This window comes from Cajanus cajan, chromosome 6 (assembly GCF_000230855.2).
Source record: "Cajanus cajan strain Asha chromosome 6, NIPB_CcT2T_4, whole genome shotgun sequence".
NCBI classification, from domain to species: domain Eukaryota; kingdom Viridiplantae; phylum Streptophyta; class Magnoliopsida; order Fabales; family Fabaceae; genus Cajanus; species Cajanus cajan.
The window spans coordinates 6,031,478-6,053,138 of NC_138522.1; the positions used below are offsets into that span (position 1 = coordinate 6,031,478).

Genomic DNA, 21,661 nt, shown 5'->3' on the forward strand with positions numbered 1-21,661 from the left:
CTGCCTTGTAAGTTATAATCTTAAGAGCGTCATCACTCCTATATTTAATTTTAATTTTAAAAAATACCATTAACATTCTTTTTAAAAGTACTCTACCTTAACTGTAAAAAAAATATTTAAAAATATCTACTTTATTTAATTTATTAAAAGAATATAAAAATCATCGGTATCTCATTTTTTATTTAAGAACCATGTTAATAATTTAATGGTTTTTTTGATAAATTTTAATTGAAAAGAAGAGTGTATTACAAATAAAGTTCTTTTTTTTTTTTTTTACATAAATTACAAAGAGTATACTAAAAAAATATGATGTTAGTATTTTTTCTTTTAGCGGATAACGTTAACAATACACTTGATTAAAATTTATTAAATTAGGATATGGATTCATTAAATAAAAAATAGAACTCACAAAAAATTGTGATTCCTGATTTTTTTAATTGATAGCAGATAGAGTGTAGATTCGGTGTTTAAAAAATTGTGATTTCTAATATTTTTAATCCATAGTAGATACAATGTAGATTCGGTGTTATAAAGAATAGAGTGTATTATAAAATATATTGCTAGAAAAAAAATTTCTATCTTAAAGCGTATTTCACCATTATACATTTCTTATTTTTATATTTACAACATAATCAATTATTTTCTCTAATTCAACAACTTCAAATATTTTATTAAACAAGCTCCGAAGTGATCCCACGTTGTTTCATTCCATCAACATTGTTTTTATTAAGACATGATTATCTCCCGTACTCATAATAAATATGGTTTCATTTTCTATTTTAATTGGGATTTTATTTTCTAAAAAAATTAAATTTAAATTTAAATTAATGAATGACATAAAATATTAGGATATAACTTCAGTGTTTTAAAATTCCTAATATATAGTTGCTCTTAAACAATCACGATGATTTAAAATTTAAGTTTACTTTGAAGCACATTTGTAATTATGTAAACCAAAATCTTTAAGGAAGTGTATACCGTTAGAAAGAAAATTCTTTTAAGTTTCTCATTAATATTAGGCATGGATGATAAAATAGGTCTCGATCTACAGCCGATTCATTAATCTATAAAAACTAATGGGTTAGATTAAGTATTCTAATCTGATAGTCCGTTGAACCAAATACAGGTTGGTCCATTGTTCGTTATCCGCTAATTCACTTATTTTTTTTAAATTATATGTAATTTGATTTTTTTATAGTAAATTTGTTAAAATAATAATAATTATTATAATTATATATTTATTTTATTATGTAACAAATTTAAAATTTGTTATCAAAAAATTAAATTAGGTCTATTGTAAATTGATATTTATTTTATTATTTAGATATGCTAATTTATATAAATTTTTTAGATATTAAAAATGTATATTTTAATAGATATTTAAAATAAATATGTATTTTTTTCTTTTTATATATCTTTATTTTTTTATTTTTTTTGAGCTAACTCACTGTCCACCAACCCACCCTTATATTTCTTATAAAAATGTTTGTTGATAGAAATATAGAATGCATTGTAATCATAATTTTAAAATTTAGCTTGGATTGGTTAGTCAAATCCATCCGATCAAGGCATAGACAATACATTGATTTGAGTTAATATTTCAATTACTTAAAACATTTGATTTGGAGGTGATATCATTAAATCAGTGTAAATTAGGATGACAAAGAGATAGGACGAGTATAGATTTCAATATTCTCGTCAACATTCTTGTTCTCATATCATATACTTGTCTTCATCTCCATATACTTAATATGTATAAAATTTTCATCTTATCCTCTTTTTCATCAAATATCGAGTATATTTGTATTTGTCACATTCTTACTCAAAAATTAATTAAATAATTTTTATAAAAAATATTAATTTTTTAATATAGAATAATAATTACAAAATTACATTAATTAAATTTTATTTAAAATAAATCTAAAGTAGGATAAAAATTATACAAATATCAAGTAAATGTTAAAAAAAATAAATTAAATTTCTACAAATTTAAAATAAATACAAATTCAAAGTAAATATGTATATAATTATTTTTATTCTCGTATCCAATTTCGATTAAATTGAGTTTTTTTTCTTTTTAAGTCGAGATAATGGTCATCCTAGTATAAATTCGTTAAATCTATTCGATTAAACCAATGCTTTTTATTTTTCCAATTTTGAGACGTTTCCTGCTATGAAGCTTGTTCCGCGTCCCAAGCCTGCTATTATCTGATGCGTCCTGCTGCTGTGTCTGTTTCTTTATGTGTGTTTGAAGCCAAATATTCAAATCAAAATACACTACATCATATTGTATTTTGTGATTTTAATTGATAAATATAATATTATTAACATTTATATATAAAAAATATATATAATATAGATATTTTTAAAAATATTAAAAAAATAAATTATATAATTTAATTAATATCACTATAATTTTGAATTCAAAAATTTAATTCTTTCATTGATTTAATGATGAATTCAATTTTTAAAACGTCGATTATAAATAAATATTTTGATAATTATAATCAGCAGTAGGGGTTGATCCACGTTTAAGAAAGGTTAGGGGTTCGAATCCTGCCTTGTGTATGCAGTCACGTTAAATCTTAGGGCCAGTTATCCCACCCTTTGAGGTGCCTCCAACGTAGCGAGGAGATTAGTCACTGCTATCGACGGTGAATACTCCAGGAACGAACCAAAAACATCCTCATTTTTTATTATGTAAAGATATAATTATTTTCTTCATTTCTAAAAATATTTAAAATATATTAAATAGGATAATTATAATCAAATATCATACTCTCTTACAACTCACTTATTTATATATATATTATTTTTTTTTCTCTTTCTATTTCTTTTTCTCCATCCCAATCCATGTCAAACTGGATGGATGTTTAACATTATTTTATCAAATAAATATATTTATAATATTTTTTAAAAAAAATTCTTAAAAAACATTATTAAAAAAACAATTTTCAAATTGTTCATCAAATACTTCTAAATGTACTATATTTATTTAAACTCGTCTCATACATATAATTTAAACTTAATTACATTTTTATCCCTCTAGTCTAACAATTATATAATTTTGATTGTTAAGATTTTAATTAAATAATTTTAACTCTTCAATATTACAATTATACGATTTAAATTCCTTAATTATCACATTTATATAATTTTTGACCTATTTAAATTAAATATATTATTGTTTTCATTCATATATTAAATAATATATATTTATTATTACTAATATAAATTACTTAAATATGTAAAAAAGAAATTATATAATTATAATAATTAAGAGACTAAAATTACATAATAACAATACTTAAAAGACTAAAATTATTTAATTAAAATGTGAAGAATTAAAATCAAATAGCTATTATAGTTTAATGACAAAAACACATTTAAGTCTGTAAAGTAAGATAATAATGAAAACTCATAATTTTCATGAAGGGTTTTTCGTTCAAATATTATTTCTATGGGTTGCGGCAGTGACAGTAAATAATTACACTACCCTTCTCATAGGAAATTTTGAAAGTGAAGAAGTGTGTGATCTTAAAATTTCTTAGACTTCGTGCAAGTCAGCATGTAATCAATAGATCTTTGGTCTTATATTCTTCAAATACTAACATCATTTAGTATAGGAAAGTTTGGGAGTATATTAAATTGAGATTATATAAGTTTTTTTTTTTTTTTAAGTACAAAAATTTTTTATAAGATTTTATAGGATTTTAAAGACTTTTAAGAATTTTTTTAAAAGATTTTGTAGGAGTTTAATGACATAATATTTTTTTTAAAAGAATTTTTAATCAAGATTTTTTAATATGATTTTTAATGAATTTGTATCTTAAAAATTTATAAGATTTTAAATTTTTTTTATTACATTTCAAAAGATAATATGAAATTTTTAAAAAATAATACAATTAATAAAAAAAATAACATAAATGACAAGATTTGAATAAAGAAAATGAAATCAATAAATTTCCAATCTTTTAATAAGCAATTGATTATGAATTCATGTTCTCTTAAGTAATATTTCTCTACATACAATCCTTTATGCATTTATATTTTCTCATTTATACTATTTAATTTGAACAATGTGTTTAAATTTATGATATTCATTAATCAATAGACTTGTCAAAATATATTTTAACATATGTTTAAAAATTGTTATTTCAATATTAAATTTTATTAAAAATAAAAAAAATTAATTTAAAAATTTTAACAATATATAATATTTAATAATTTAAAACTAATTTTAAATACTTTAATAATTAAGAAACAAAAATTGATTAATTATATATCAATATTGATAGATAAAAATGTAGCAACAGAATATTGATAGATAAAGAAAAAAATATATACATCAATATTAATTGATAAAAATGTAACAAAAAAATACTGATAGATAAAGACAAAAATAAGAGAGAAAAAATAAAAATGTAACAAAATATTGATAAATGAAGAAAAAGAGAATTGAACAAAGAAAAATACATGAGACAGAGAAAACATGAGAAGAGATAAAGAAAAAAATGAGATAGAAAAAAAGATGATCAATAATAGTCAAATCTTACTAGACAAGCAAATATCACGCAATCATCATTCGTTAGATCACACATATATTTTTTTAACATATTTTAAAATTTATGATTATTTGTCAAGTTGAATTAATGAAACGAAATATCAGATAATTTTTAAATTTTTTTAAAAATTTGTAAACTTTATCTATGCATTAAAAAATTTAAATTTAACTGTTGGATCGTTAAAATTTAATATAAAATATGAGTTATTGAATAAAATAAATTTAAGTAAAGTTACTTCTAAAGAAAATAAATTCCTCCTTTCTTTCTCTCTCTATATATATAATGATCAAAGCACTCTATGCTATATTTTTTATTTTATTAAAATATATTAATATTAATAATAAAATATTTGAAATGAGACATATTTATAATTAAGAAAACTCCAACCATTTAATTAAAAAATAAGCAATATTTAAAACTTTATTTTTTATGTTTGTAATGAAATTAATGAACTACAAAATATATATATATATATATATATATATATATATATATATATATATATGATTTATTTATTTATTTTCAATTGTGTATGAATATCTACTAATTTTAGAAAAACAAATTGAGTTAGTAGATATTAATATTTTTGCATGAATATTACACAATACACATGCTAAATATTTATTATATATAATTAAAATTTATAATAATTTTTATATACAAATAAATAGTCATATTTTAATATATAAATTATATTTTAAATTATCATGAATAAATAAATTTAAACATATAAAATATATTTTAGATTAAAGATAAATGATTTATATTGTAACACATAATTATTTTAATTATTGATAATTTAGTTTAAAATATTAAAATTTAATCTATAAATAAATATGATAAATAAAAATTAAATAAAATAAAAATATTCTTAAAAATCTTATACAATAAAAACATCTTCAAACATTTATTAAAAAAAATTCTCAAAGACATTCTCGCATAAAACAACCCATCATATTTACCATATAAAGATAAATTATTCACATTGATTCATGATATGACTCAAATAAAATATATAAATGACAATTTGAGTTAGGCAGAGAACACAGAAGATCCCAAAATTCATATACCCACACACTATATAAGCTTCTCTATAATACTAACTAAGAGCATTTCCAATACCAAATGCTTGAAGAGTTTATTAACCCCAACAGTTGCTTAAAGAAACTTACCATTAGAGGAGTCATAGGTAGCATCAAAGTTGCTTAAAAAATAATTTGGGTTGCTTCTACAAACAACAGTTGCTTAAATATAATATTAATTTTTAACTAGAAAAAAAAAAAAGGAAAGGGAAGAGAAGAAAGGTGCAACCATAATTTTAAAAATTGGACCGGTGATCAAACCGATTAAGGTATTGGGTCAGTAGGTCAAAGATTGAACTAGTGGATCACTAATTAAACCGTATGACCTAATTTTTATTAATTTTTTTAAAAAAATATTCATGTTAAATATATTTTATACTTATAAATTTAATAAATTCATATCTTATTTTAAATTTTAATTTTCATTTTATTTAAAATTATCTTTATTTTTATTTTATATAAAAAATACATAAAAAAAATACACGTTAAACTGTATATTAGTACAAATTAAAAATATAAATAATATGTACATATATAATATACTTGTAATTGATATCACAAAATAATATATGTAATATCTACATAAATATTATATTATTAAATATATAATTTAAAATTAATAATATACTATAAAAATTATTTATGTTGCATATATTATAAACAAATACATTAGACCAAATAATTATTGTTATGTTTAATAAGACTATTTACTTTTTCATTAATTGGATTTAATTATTATTATTATTTTTATGGTTTGTGATCTCTTAAAAAAATACTAAAAAGTTTTGTAGTTGAACGAGTTTGACCCACCAATTCACTAGTCGAATCGGAAAATGTTAGTTTACTCTAATTTGAAACGAATCAAATACATAACCAATCCAATTCAAGTTTGGACCGGCTAGCCCACCAATTCCCAATTCAACTGATCCGATCCAATTTTTAAAACAATGATTGCAACCAGCGGAGGAGGCGGGCAGTCCAACGGAGTGCACGATCGATAGAGGAGGCGCACGATAGAGCGATGTGGTGCAACGGGGGAGAAGAACAGAAAAAGAGAAGGAGAAGAAGAAGAGGGAAAAAAAAAAAAAGAAGATGCCGTTGGAAAAGATTAAAAAAAATTATAAAAAAATGTGCCGTTGGAAATTTGGGCTGTTGGAAAATTTATCTTTTTTGCAATTTTTTTCATTTATTTTAAGGTATCATAATTTTAATGAAATTCAAGATTAAAAAATTAAAAAATATTAAATTTCTAGGAATTGCTTGAAAAATCTCACTATTAGAATAAAAATAGAGTAAAGTTGTTTAACACTAATGTGACACAATGAGGACCACCAAACACATGATTCCATGCTCCAAACAACTCCTTAGAGTTACTCTAACATCTCTTGTGGGCTATATGTACAGTTAAGATTCGTTTATACTTGTCCTCAGCTTCAGCCTCAGCCTCAAACGTGCACACATCATTTGGTTCAATCTTATTAGCTCTGCTAAAATTTAACCATCCATGAGTCAGTAACAGCAGTTTCTCATTGTAAAACACTGGCCACAATCTCCTCAGTGGATCCCGAAGTAACACTACCATCTTCTTTTGCCGAGACTCTTTTATCCCGCGAATCACATGTAGGCATCTGGCCAATTCCTGCGGTAAATATAAACTACAAGTGCTCAAAACACACACAAAGAAGAATGAGAAACAGCATACAAAAGGCTGTACCACAAAAGATGATGAGCTAAATGAGAGTAGTAAAATTTATAGCTATCCTATCAATAAGAAACTGTAACCATACGGATAAAACTTAGATACAGTATTTTATTATAGATACTTTTTGGCCTGAGGGTTTAGGGTTTAGAGTCTTCATAACCCAGACAATAAAAGTTGGCACTAAATGATGTTACTTAGTGTGCAGATTACCACGCTAATTTTGATCAGAAAACAACACTAATAACATTTATAGTATTCTACCTAAGTTTTATCCCGATCATAATCCCAGTTTGTAATCATGTAGTGCAAAATCAATTTACAGCAAAAACTATATAACCATGCATAGAGATAAGGTCACTAAGGGCCAGTTAATATCGTACAAGGTAAACATCATCATTAGGCACCACGCAGGAGAAAGTGAGTGCAGTTTTGAAGTGACTCTCATTATGTTGATTAAACATGTCAGAACTGTGACCCAACTCTCCCTTAGTCTCCTCTGGCAACCCTATAATCACACAGAAAACTTATCCATAAGATCTGATAATTTACCATTTACGTAGTATAGAGAAGTGCATGCACAAAAAAGTGAGTAGAAAATTTAAAACAGAAGTATTGAGGAAAAAATTCAAACCTGTTACTCCCAATTCATCGAGAGTTACAGGCTCTTTCTTGGACTTTTCAGAGATTTCACCTGTAATCATAATAGTTAATCGATTAATTCAGGTAAATCAAGGGCCTACGTGAGAAAATACATACAAACTGAGCACCTGTTAATGTAAGTTACTGCAGACAAGTGCATGCACCCACCAATAATGAGATTTAAAGTGACAACAAATTTCAACAGAAGTGGTAGAAAATGAAAACACCTGTTACATTCAATTCATCCATGGAACTGCCCAACTCGGGAGCCATGTCCACAGGAACTTTCTTCATTTCACCTGTAATCATATTAACTGATCAATAACCACCCAATTCAGCATCTAAGTAATTTGAGATCCCATTGGACTTCTGTTGGGTGTTGTGAAAACCACCAATATGCAAATCATGCTCTTCTTTGGACATTGCAGCCTGATCACTTTCTAAAAATAAGCCAAAGCCAATGCCAAGTAAAAATAATAAAAAGCTGAATATAGGAAAATATCACACGTATTACAAGTGATAAACCTAGAAGCCCGAAGCCTTAAAGTATGTAAAGCAAACTAAGTTTTACTAGGACAGTATTTATCTGATCCTGTAACAAACTACTCTGTTAACTTTACTACTTTAGTACCTAAGCTCTCGGCAATTTGACACTCTTGAGCTTCCCTGTTGTACATGATGGCTTTGATCCCTTTGTTTGCTTCAAGTTCCAAAGTAGAAGTCTTGTCATAGGTGCTTTTGTTTGCCTCACCTAGGGAAGTATTTCCTCCTGACATTTCAAGTTCAGATATGTCTAAGTAAGCTCCCATGCCCACTTCAAACATAGGGTTCTTACTACATACGATTGCATCATTTTGATATATATGGGTTCCACAATCAACATCAGGAACTTTTGAATCTCCGTTTGCAAATCTCGTAGTCCCATCAACACCATGGCTCTGATCAAATTCTAGACTTGTTGAATAATATGGGTCTTCACAGTGTTCTGATATGCACATAAGTTGGCCACTCTCTTTACTATTTTGTGGTACTACTGAGTCAACCTTGCTGCGCTGGTTTTGCATTTTTGGCACATGAAGCTGGGAGACAACTACGGCATTGGGACCTTGTCTAACCAACTTACCATCTTTTACTGGAGAGCCACTTTTGCCCCTACTTCTTTTCTTCTGATTTCTTTTTTTAGAAAAATCAAGCTTTTCACATGCAGATGTATCATAGATCTTGACATCAAAGTGCAAATCCTTTATGTAATTGAATACTAGAAAATATCCAACTTTAAGCCCATGATCCAATGAAAAAGTATTCCATCCTTCCTCAAACACAAAAGAACCATTAACTTCTGATACTTCTACATTCCATTGCTTCCCACTTGAATCATTGAGAATGACTTTCTTATTAACCAAGTGTGACACAATACTACTAAAGGCAGGAGGAATATACTGCAGTTTAAAGAGATGTTGAGAAATAATATGCAAGATCAGAATCCATGGTTAATATAAAGAGAAATATGCTATAAAAAAAAGTAGTATGAAGACAAATGGGCAGATCAAAGCAAAATGCATACTGCATTATCTGATTCAGGCTACACAAATAATATGAATGAATGTAAGGTGTACAAACTCTATGAAAAGAAAAATTCACTTGTATACTGTTACAGAAGCAGAAAAGGTGAGCCTGATAGACATCAAGATCATGTACAGATTGGGAAGTGTTCAAACCAAAATCTTATTTTGTCAGAAGGGATCAATGGTGGGGGCAAAAAACAGAACTTGCTTGGTTAAGGACTTGCTTGGTTAAGGATCACAAATGGAAGATATGAATACATATTTCGTCAGCTAATAATGAGAATTTTGTGGGTCAGGAATTTTGGAACTATGTGAAGAGTCACAGGAGGCTCGGTGAGACTTATACAATTTGGTGATTTTCAATAATTCTTGGCCAATAGTAAAGAATGTATTAGAGAATATATAGCTAGCATTTCATTTCTCTAATAGATCACAAGCAATACTTTATGAAGTTATATATGAGTATGCATGTATAGATGGGTGTGGGTGTGGGAGGGTATTACATGCAATACTTTACGGAAAATGCTAAGCAGTGCCCTCGGATCATTGGTTAAGGAATTAAAAGTAAAAACTTTTTCATTGAGAAGTGGGATAGTGTACTATCCCCTACTTTCCAATGCAACCCGAGGTAATCAATAAAAAACTTTCTATTTATCAATTCCTTGGCACCAGTTAGCACTTAGCAGGACCCAAACTTTATTAAGTTAAATATATATGTGCATGTGTGCACCTGCATGTATGTCACAACTCTCAAGTTTCAATGTTTCATACAAATTATGTGAACCGCCAAGTATAAATGGAGCTTAACCTCGCGTTTTGGATGCAATGTGCATGATCGCTGGAAAAAAAATGTAGGGATTTCAAGATATGAACAGAATCCCCAACTTAAAGGGTGGTCAAGTAGCACCAAAACAAACAATGAAGTGAAACACACAGCACAAAGCACAAAGCAATTCTCAAATACAGCATTTAAGAAACAGGAATAAGATCAAAGTGTAATAATGGCGTCTTGGCTCAAGGGCGATTTACTCAAAAGCAACAATTTTTCTTAAACAACAAAGAAAGCAGCTTTGAAGTAAATTGGTGGAGAATGTAAACAGGATAATGAGAGAGAGCGAGAGGTGCCATGGATGGTTTGAAAAGGAAAGTAAAAATGAAGGAGAAGGTGATTATGATACGAACCAAAGTAGTTAAATGCTCTTGTTTAGCGATGACCTTGAAGAAACAGGTTGGTGAAGGTGGTGTTTGTTTTGGTCGGTGGAACAATAGACAGTTGTTGGTGCAGACTGCACAAACTGGGTGTCCCTTGCTACCCATTTCCCTCTTACTCAACTCAGACAAGTTCTCTCCTTCAATTCATAGCACAGAAGAGAAGAACAAAACCCCAACTCAACACTGTAGTTTGGTTATGGTTTTTTTACCATGTTTCAATCTCCACGTTGCTGGCTTGCTTGGTAAGTACGCTTACGCTTACTAGAAAGATTATTATTTTTTTAAAAATTGTACGTTTAACCATTTATTATATTAAATAGGTTAAAAATCTCTTTTAGTTGCTGATAATATTTTTTTATTTTAATTTAGTCTTATTTTAATTTTAGCTCTTAATTTAGTTCTTAATAATTTAAATCATTGTTATTTGGGTCCAAATGATTTAAACGGAGTTAACTTCTACTGGTGTGGATGTCATGTGGATGCCACGTAGATGCATAGGTGGATGTCAAATGGCATGAATACACCTGAAACCAGAATGACCCGTTTTGCATGCACATGTTATGTGTTAATTTTGCAACTAGAACAGGTCATTCTAAATGCAAATTTAACACAACATGCGTGCAGCAGAACGAACCGTTCTGCTTTTAAAACGGGCCATTCCAGAACGCAACTTCATTTTTTTTTTTGTATTTTTTTTATTATATCTATATTAATAAAAATATAATAAATAAAAAATACAATAAATTAATATTTATTTATGAATAAAACTATATAAAAAAAATCAAATAAGATAAGACCTTCCAAAATCCTTCTTTGATTTGAACTTATCTAGTTCAAAATCTTGATTAAAATGCTGTAATGTGATTCAAAAATTAAAAATAAAAATTCATAATATATCATAAATTCAAAGACAGAAACATGGTTCAGAAACTGAAAACAAAAATTCCGAACATAACATATACTAAAAAAGTTCAAAGAAATTATTGAGAAAGGAAATCATCTGGGTAACGCTGAAGGGAAACCTTAAATCACAAAAATTCAGGTTGTACCTCCTCAAGAACAGGTTGTTATTGTTGGGGTACATCGTCAATTACTTCAAGGGAAAACACCGTTTCGTTTCATCTTGACTGCATAGTGTCAATTTGGTAGTAAGTGATTTACTTCAGTTTGACTAACAATGAAATAAAACTTGTTATCATTGTCCTTAGTGATACACTGCATCGTCCTTAATGATACATTGTATAGCCCAAATGTTAAACAATTGAAGTTATCAATCCCCATTAACAATATTATCAAATCTAGTGTTTGAAATGTTTTGTACTTTAGTAAATATTCGCCCGCGATAATTTTTATTTTCGATAACTTGGATTTTATTGAATTTTTTTTATTGGATTAGCAAAAAAAAAATAATTTTGGAACTAGAACGGCCCGTTCTGAAATCAGAACGGCTCGTTCTGGTTAAACTTTGGAGTGTTAATTTTGCATCTGGAACGGCCCGTTCCAGGTACAAAATTTGCACACCAATAGTGTAACCAGAACGGGCCGTTCTGCTTCCAGGTGTATTCAAGGATTTTGGGATCCACCTACGTGGCATCTACGTGGCATCCACGTGGCTACTAGTTAACTCTGTTTAAATCATTTAGACGGAAGTCCCAAATTGCAATGATTTAAATTATTGAGGACCAAATTGAGACCTAAAATTAAAGTGGGACTAAATTGAAACAAAAAATATTATAAGGGACCAAAAGAGGTTTTTAACCTATTAAATATGTGATTTTTGTTTTTTTATTTTTAATTGTATAATTTTAATTTTTTAATTTTATAAAATTACATAATTAAAAGTTAGGGATCTTACATATTATAGGAAAAATTAATTTTAGTCAACTAATACATGGTGGATATATTATTAAGTATATTCAATTAATTATTTTCTAATTTCAATAAATTGAAATGATACAATAGATGATGAATATTGTACTATCCGTACTGCAGAGCCGAGCTCCGAGCTCGGTACAGCAACGCAGGACGACTTCGGGCACACGCCACGCGACGTCAGCTCGGCATTTAAGTGAATAATAACTGATTCCCGAGAATCTCGCCCCGGACGAGATCCCTTATCTAATCATGATATACCTTATCTTAGGCCCAAGGCCCAAAGCAACCCAAAATCACACTAAGGTACGTGCATTACTTATACGAGATTCCTACTCATACAAACCCTAACTTTGGCATCGGAGTCTCTTTTGCAGGTACCAACCCCACCTTGGAGCATCAACGTATCAGCAAAGGAGGCTCACCGATCTTACTGGACGGATCACCTCTACGACCAAATTCCGGTAAGAACATTTGGCGCCCACCGTGGGGCCGATCAAGACAGCTCTTATCGGCCACCTGTATGGTTTTCACCAGAAGCCACAGCAGACGTGCAACAGACGACGCTAAACACTCAATCACCATGGACAGCGACGCTGCAGCCTTAAGAAGCCTGATCAACAAAGTCGACCTAGCGACCCTGAGCGCGGAAAACAACAAGGTTCGCGTTCAACCCCGACGGCGACACCCTGATCACCCCTCCGGCTCTCAGCTCAACCCCGGCGGAGCAATGCGAGGCGAGGTAAACCAGGAAGCAGGATCAACTCCCCTACGGGGAATAATCGGTACGATCGCAGGAGGCTTCGCAAGAGGGGGTTCCAACAGCTCGGCCTGGAAAAAAACACATGCGCAAGTTTAACCGCGTACACTTCACCACCCCCGCTTCTCGCCAGAGCTTGCCGTCGATCACTTTCACCGACGACGACTATGTCGGGGTCAACCCAAATCAGGACGATCCCATGGTCATAGCGGTGACATTAGCCAATTGGGAGGTTCACAAGACCCTAGTCGACCAAGGGAGCTCGGCTAACATTCTATATTGGCCAACGTTCCTCAGGTTAGACATCCCCCACTCTCTCATACAATCTCACACAGAACCCCTAGTCGGTTTTGCAGGAAGGAGCATTCACACCCCGGGGTACGTGGACTTACTAATAACTTTCGGGGCACCCCCGGACTCAAGGCGGGTCATGGTTCGATACCTCCTCGTGGAAGCTGACACCTCCTATAACATCATCATCGGCAGGCCAACCTTGAATCAGCTCGGAGCGGTGGTGTCCACCCCACACCTCACCATGAAATTCCCAGGACACGATGGAAAGATTATCTCAGTCAAAGCAAACCAAAAGGTGGCACAGCAATGCTATGCAGAAAGCCTGAGAGTTGCCCCACTCGGCGAGCAGTGCAAGAGCAACCTCATCACCATGGCCCACACCGACCGCGAAGAAATCACCAACCTCGATCCAAGATCCGATGCTCACAATGGGTAGCCCAGCCCCGTTGACGAGCTCGATGATCTCCAGATCGGGAAACTCCCTGGGCAAACCACGAAGATCAGCAAACAGTTGACCCCAGAGTTGCGACAGCAGCTTGAAGCGGAAATCCTGAGGAACGCCGACCTCTTCACCTGGTCTAGCGCTGACATGCCAGGCATAAGCGCCGATTTTATCTGCCATAAACTAGCAATACACAAGGAGGCAAAACTAGTCGCCCAGAGGAAGAGAAAGGTCGGCGGTGAGAGACGAGAGGCCATCGTCGCCGAAACATAGAAATTGCTCAACGCTGGCTTCATCCGTGAAGTCAGATACACCACCTGGCTAGCAAATGTGGTCCTAGTAAAGAAGAACTCGGGAAAGTGGCGCATGTGCATCGACTATACCGACCTAAACAAAGCATGCCCCAAGGACTCATACCCTCTGCCGAGCATTGACAGGTTAGTCGACGGAGCTTCCGGACACGCCCTCCTCTGTTTCCTCGATGCATACTCTGGGTACAACCAGATAATGATGTACCCACCTGATAAAGTACACACGTCCTTCATCACCGACCACGCCAACTACTGCTACCGGGTGATGCCCTTCGGCCTAAAAAATGCAGGGGCAACCTACCAACGGCTGATGGACAAGGTTTTCCATCAACAAATTGGGAGAAACATGGAAGTCTACGTCGACGACATGGTAGTCAAAACCACCTCGGCAATAGACCATGCTACCGACCTCGCCGAGGTATTCGCCCAAGTCAGAAGGCATAACATGCGCCTCAACCCGGAGAAATGCGTCTTCGGTGTCCAGGGAGGTAAGTTCCTCGGCTTCATGATTACTAGCAGAGGAATCGAGGCCAACCCCGAGAAGTGCAAAGCCATCATCCAGATGCAAAGCCCAAAAAACGATGAAAGAGGTCCAACGCCTGGCCGGACGGTTAGTCTCACTATCTCGCTTCATTCCCAAACTCGCGGAGAAGGCAGGACCAATCTTCACCCTGTTAAAAAAGCCAAAGGACTTCCTGTGGACAGATCAGTGCGAAGAAGCTTTCCAAAGCTTCAAATCTTTCCTCACCACTCCACCGATCCTATAGAGACCGGATCACAACACCGACCTCCTTCTCTACCCGGCGGTAGCAGAAAACGCCATCAGTGCAGTTATCGTACAAGAACACCAAAAAGTACAGACACCTATCTACTTCATCAGCCGAGTCCTCCAGGACGCGGAGAGAAGATACAAATGATCGAAAAGCTGGCATTGGCGCTTGTCACCGCAGCCCGGCGGCTCCGGCCCTACTTCTAGAGCCACCAGGTGGTAGTCAAAACTGACTATCCCATCAAGCAAATCCTGTGAAAGCCCGAGCTTGCCGGACGCATGATCGCCTGGTCAGTAGAACTATCCGAGTTCGGCATCCAATACGAAAGTCGCGGACCCCTGAAGGCCCAATGCCTGGCCAACCTCGTAGCTGAGCTCACGCCAATTACCACCGAGGAACCCCAGGTATGGACTTTGCATGTTGACGGATCCTCCAACTCCAAAGGTGGTGGTGCGGGTATCATTCTGGAAGGTCCAAACCAAGTCGCCTTGGAGCAATCCCTGAAATTCGGCTTCAAGGTGACCAATAACCAGGCAGAATACGAGGCACTCCTCGCAGGGCTGAGGCTAGCCCACGACCTCGGAGCTCGAAGAGTGAGTTGCAACAGTGACTCAAAACTCATGGTGGAGCAGCTCAACGGGACGTACCAAGCAAAGGACACTATGTTGCAATGGTATTTTCACACTGCGTCCCACCAGATCTCATCCTTCAACGAATTCACCATAAAGCACGTGCCGCGAGAACAAAATGCCCAAGCCGACCTCCTATCGAAGCTCGCCAACACCAAAAGGCCCGGGCAGCACCGAACCATCATCCAGGAAACCTTGCACTCCCCTAGCCTGGATGACAAAATCGTCAGCGTCAGTGACAATGAAGACTTGGGATGGATGGCAAGCATCTGGAGCTACTTGAAAGAAGGAGTCCTGCCCGAGGATAAAGATGAAGCTCGGAGGATAAGGATGAGATCGGCCAAGTTCATCATCATTGGCGATGAGTTATTCAAGCGCGGCATTTCCTCTCCATTACTCAAATGCCTAATGGCGTCTCAGGCAGCCTATGTCATTAGGGAAATCTACCAGGGGATATGCGGCATGCACTCCGGTGCACGCTCAATGGCAACTAGAGTACTCCGAGCTGGGTACTATTGGCCCACTTTGAAGTCGGATTGCCAAAGCCACATCCAAAAATGTAAAGAATCCCAACAGTTTGGCAACGCACACCGACAGCCACCCGAAAATCTCCACCACATGATGTCGGCGTGGCCCTTCTCCCAATGGGGAATAGACATCCTCGGACCATTCCTACCTGCGAAAGGTCAGCTAAAGTTCCTCTTGGTAGCAATCGACTACTTCACAAAGTGGATCGAAGCATGTCAACTCGCCAAAATTCCACTGAGAACGTGCGGAAGTTCACTTGGAAGAACATCATCTGCCGCTTCGGAATCCCTCACGCCCTCGTTACCGACAACGGGCGACAGTTCATCGCACAAGAGTTCGAAGATTTCCTCCACGAATTTAGAATCAAACACCTCTCAACCTCGGTGGAACACCCCCAGACCAATGACCAGGCCGAAGCTGCCAACAAGGTCATCCTCCGGGAGCTCAAAAAGCGACTAGGAAGCGCCAAAGGGCAATGGCCTGAGGAACTCCCCAGCATTCTCTGGGCATATCATTGCACCCCCCAGTCAACTACGCGAGAGACGCCTTACAGACTGACCTACGGAGCTGACACAATGATCCCAGTAGAAGTCAGCCAAACATCCCACAGACGCCAAACCTTCAACGACGAACAGAACACCCAAGAACTGGCGGCTGACCTCGACCTAGTGGACGAGCTTAGAGACGAAGCCCAAATCCACGAAGAAGCCTGCAAGCTCCGAGCTTCCCGAAGGTACAACACCCGAGTAAAACCTCGCTCTTTCCAGGTAGGTGACTTAGTCTGGCGATTACTAGGCGAAGCAAGAAAAGACACGTCAGATGGGAAACTCGCACCCACTTGGGGCGGCCCCTTCCGAGTCACAGAAGACTTGGAAAATGGAGCATATAGACTGGAAGAACTCAGCGGGAAACCCATACCACGAACTTGGAATGCTACGCATCTCAAGTTCTATTTCAGTTGAACTTTGTACCAATGAGCCGTGCACTCTTTTCCCGCCTCAGTCTTTTGTCCCAAAAAAGAAAAAGATGGGTTTTAGCTGAGAGGGTTTTTAACGAGGCACACATTTTCATCAATAAAATGACTCATCCCCTTTTATTCACACTCTCTTACTATCATCATTTTGTTCACATTTATTAGAGGTCGAGTACGAACCTCGCCACGCTTATTAGAGGTCGAGAACGAACCTCATCATGATTATTAGAGGTCGAGAATGAACCTTGTCATAATTATTAGAGGCCGAGTACGAGCCTCGCCACGTTTATTAGAGGACGAGTACGAACCTCACCACGCTTATTAGAGGTCGAGAACGAACCTCGTCATGATTATTAGAGGTCAAGAATGAACCTCATCATGATTACTAGAGGTCGAGAACGAACCTCGTCATAATTATTAGAGGCCGAGTACGAGCCTCACCATGATTATTAGAGGTCGAGTACGAACCTCGCCACGCTTATTAGAGGTCGAGAGCGAACCTCGTCATGATCATTAGAGGTCGAGAACGAACCTCGCCACGTTTATTAGAGGTCTAGTACGAGCCTCGCCACGCTTATTAGAGGTCGAGTACGAACCTCGCCACGCTTATTAGAGGTCGAGAGCGAACCTCGTCATGATCATTAGAGGTCGAGAACGAACCTCGCCACGTTTATTAGAGGTCGAGTACGAGCCTCGCGACGCTTATTAGAGGACGAGAACGAACCTCGTCATGATTATAAGAGGTCGAGAACGAACCTCGTCATAATTATTAGAGGTCGAGAACGAACCTTGTCATGATCATTAGAGGTTGAGAACGAACCTCGCCTCGTTTATTAGAGGTCGAGAACGAACCTCGCCATGCTTACTAGAGGTCGAGTACGAACCTCGTCACATTTATTAGAGGTCAAGAACGAACCTAGCCACGTTTACTAGAAGTCGGGTACGAACCTCGACACGCTCATTTGAGGTCGGGTACGAACCCCAAGACGATTATCCGAGGTCAAATTCGAATCTCGGCACTACTACCTAAAGGCGAGTTCGAGCCCTCGCAGCACGCTACTAAACAAAAAACTGAAGTCGACTTCGAATCTCGGCACAACGAATTCAAAGTAAAGTACCAACACCTATACAACAGGCACCAAACGTGTGCCCTAAACCTCGAAAACAACTCAAACCAAGCACGGGTGCAGAAAAAAGCACATGCATACAAAAAAACCATGTTCAATACATGAATACAAGTACGAAAAAATAAAGCAAACAAACACAACAAAATTGGCCTACGCAGAGGCGTTGTCGCTAGAACTATCCTCGACGTCGTCCTCCCTGACTAGCTTCCCAAACCGAACAACCTTTTCCACATGCATACTAGAAAAGTTGAACCCTGGCGCGAGGAGTCTACCCTGGCGAGCAGCCTTGAGGAAACCTCTCTTATGCTCCACCATAAGGGAACGCTCGACTTCTTCAAGTCTCTTCTTCAATACTGCCTTCTCGGCCTCCAGCGCCGAAAGAGCTTTCCGCTGAGCAACTATCTCTTCTTCCTTGCTGCCAAGAATGACCTCGTCGCGAAGACGCTCCTCAGTCACCGACACCAGCTCACCCTTCAAAAACGTGACCTCCTCTTCCAAAGAACGAACCTGGCTCGCATAACCTTCATTGGAGCGCAGAGCGACCTCCAATGATTTCTGGGCCTCGGCAAGGTCCTCCCGAGTCGCCTGGAGCTCGGCCCCCTGCATCTTCGCTTCACCAAGAGCAGCGGTCAAAACCTTATTCTCCTCCTCCAAAGGCTGCACTCGGCTTTTCAGCTTCGCCAAATCCTCTTGCTGCCGAGACCACTTGTGCTTCCAGTGATCCACAATGGTTGTACCCCGCTGCAGGAAGATCTGAGCAGCATCAAAACTCCCCATTGGCCCGACAGACTCGAGCATTGCCTGGTCAGCCGCGCTCAGTGACCCCCTGGGAAAAAACTTATCCAGAGTCAATGAAGCACTCCACAAGGAGTCGACCTCCTCCGACGCGCTCAGATGCTCCAATCGCATCGGAGCGCCTTCACGCGCGTAATGATATGCAAGGTACGAGCACCTTGGAGGCCCCTTCGCCGTCGGGGCGGAGGTCGGGACCCCAGAACTAGGCCCCTCCCCACGGGTGCCGGCCGAAACTGGAGCAGAAGCCCCCGGCTCTGCCCCAGGAGCATCGACCCCTGTCGCTGTTGACCTTGGAGTCTCCAGAACCTTTGCGGCCTTGCTCGCCTACAAAAGAAAAGTAAGAAGAAACATAAACTTCGCAAACAGAAGACAATCAGGGGCACAATGCATCAATCACAAACACACGCTACCTACCTCGGCAGCGTGGGCGACCCGTTTGGCGACCGGAGCCACCACTCCAGGGGACGGAGCGACCGGACCAGCGACCTGGGTAGCCCCCCGGTAACAGCCCCCACCTATAACAGACAATCCCAATTCAGGAAATTGGACAACAGCATACAGAGTAAAGGAGCAAAGGCCTCGGCGTGGTACTCACCATGGCGGCCCTAATAACTCGCTTAGCAGCCCGGGTGGATACCCCAGCAGGTCGTGCAAGGGGCTCTGCAGCCGTCGCCACCTCCTCGGTAACCACCCGAGCACCTTTCTCAGGCAGAAGGCTCCCGGTTAAGCCCATCGCCTCGACGCTAGCGGCTTTGTAGGCAGCCCCCTCCACTTCGCAAGGAGCAGAGGTCCCCCCAACCTCTTTCACAACCCTCTTCCTCTTCCGGTTGGTCTTTAGGGGAGAGACCTCCTCCTCCCGACCTTCAAGAGCCTCGAGCTCAATGACATTGTAGCGGTGCTTCAGCTCACGCCACAAGTCCTTCCCCACGATACCTGCAAACAAAAAACAAAACACATCAGCAAAAACAAAACCCTAACAAGTCGCAGAAATACAAGATACTTACCCTCCAGACTCCTCTCCCTATGCGCCAAATTCTCGAGCGATAGGATGAGTTTACAATCCAGCGGCCGGGGAAACGCCTTGAGAGCATCAACGGCAGCCGCCTCCGAAGCGGTCAATTGTGAAGCGTCCACCTCGTGAAATCCCGACGGGTCAGGACACCAATAAAAAGGGAACCTTGGCAGCCCGCCAAAATAGAAACCCCCATCCTCTAAAGGATCGACATTGACAATAGTAACCCGGAAGAACTCTTGCCTGTAATTCTTGTAAGATTGGGAGTAAATAAACCTCTATCTTTACCCCCGTTTAAAGAAAGGACGTCATACAGCGGAACACCCAACTTCAACTGATAGAAGTGGAGAAAAACCCGAGGGGATACCGCTATCCCTAAAACCGCGCACAAGACTTGAAACGCCCTTAAAAAACCCCAGCTATTGGGGTGCAGTTGGCTGGGAGCAGCGTTGACATAATTCAAGAAATCACACTCGAACTGAGTGAAAGGAAGACAGACACCCAGGTCCCTGAAAAAACACTGATAGACATAGAAAGAAGGGGGACTAGTAGGCTTCTTCATATACACGCCCTCACCGGCCGGACAGGGCTTCAGCCGAATCATTCGGGAAATAGAGGGGTCACAAATCCTGTGTGTCCCCCAAATCGCGTCGACCTCTGAAGACGACTCGAACACACTCTCGACCTTGGCCATTTCACGCTTGACCCAGTCGTAGCCAGGAATACCTGACTCCAAGTCCTTAGGCAGAGGCAGAACCGCCTTCTCGATAGCGGCTCTCCTGGCCGCCACCACCTTGCCACGCGCCCCGCCCCTAGCGGGCCCAGAAGAACTAGCACCACGACCGCCAGCCATTAATGAAACCGAGAAAATGGAGACAAAGGACAGATGAAAACGGGAGAAGAAGCGTGAGCAAGAAGTTGAAGAAGTAGGAAAAAGAGCGAAGTGAAAAAGACGAAGAAGCGCGAGTGAGGGAAAAGAAAGCCTTTCCCCCAAATTCAAAACCACCACGTCACGTGTCGACTCAGGGGCACGCCTGACGGCGCATTAATTACAAAACCATCATTGCATAACCGTCAATTCCCTTAACGCGCCACTTGCACGTTTCCGGGAAATGAACAGTCGCGACACATGACACTTCTACAGGCGGCGCGCGTGAAAGGTCACTTCCCCCCGGCGAGCTCGGTCTTAACTCCTCGACCTACGGTCTTCGGAGCTCGGGGGGCTAGTGTACTATCCGTACTGCGGAGCCGAGAATCTCGCCCCGGACGAGATCCCTTATCTAATCATGATATACCTTATCTTAGGCCCAAGGCCCAAAGCAACCCAAAATCACACTAAGGTACGTGCATTACTTATACGAGATTCCTACTTATACAAACCCT

At 37.4% G+C, this 21,661-nt stretch overlaps 2 protein-coding genes across 3 annotated transcripts; one reads left to right on the forward strand and one right to left on the reverse strand.

Annotated features, from left to right (window-relative positions):
* Positions 1-6,903: 6,903 nt before the first annotated feature.
* LOC109789322 (uncharacterized) lies at positions 6,904-11,002 on the reverse strand. Of its 2 annotated transcripts, XM_020348235.3 has the most exons (6): positions 10,736-10,999; positions 8,620-9,427; positions 8,216-8,287; positions 7,981-8,040; positions 7,730-7,854; positions 6,904-7,286 (listed from the first exon to the last, which is right to left on the reverse strand). In XM_020348235.3, exons 1-6 carry the CDS (start codon positions 10,868-10,870, stop codon positions 7,023-7,025), a joined length of 1,464 nt encoding a protein of 487 aa, XP_020203824.1. In that variant the 5' UTR covers positions 10,871-10,999; the 3' UTR covers positions 6,904-7,022. The 2 variants fall into 2 exon arrangements, with proteins under 2 accessions (XP_020203824.1, XP_082932717.1); XM_083076591.1 differs by lacking the exon at positions 7,730-7,854 and having other exon boundaries at positions 7,038-7,286; positions 10,736-11,002.
* A 4,490-nt stretch (positions 11,003-15,492) lies between these two features.
* LOC145958515 (uncharacterized) lies at positions 15,493-17,333 on the forward strand. Its single transcript, XM_083076010.1, has 2 exons — positions 15,493-16,352; positions 16,409-17,333. Exons 1-2 carry the CDS (start codon positions 15,493-15,495, stop codon positions 17,331-17,333), a joined length of 1,785 nt encoding a protein of 594 aa, XP_082932136.1.
* Positions 17,334-21,661: the final 4,328 nt, after the last annotated feature.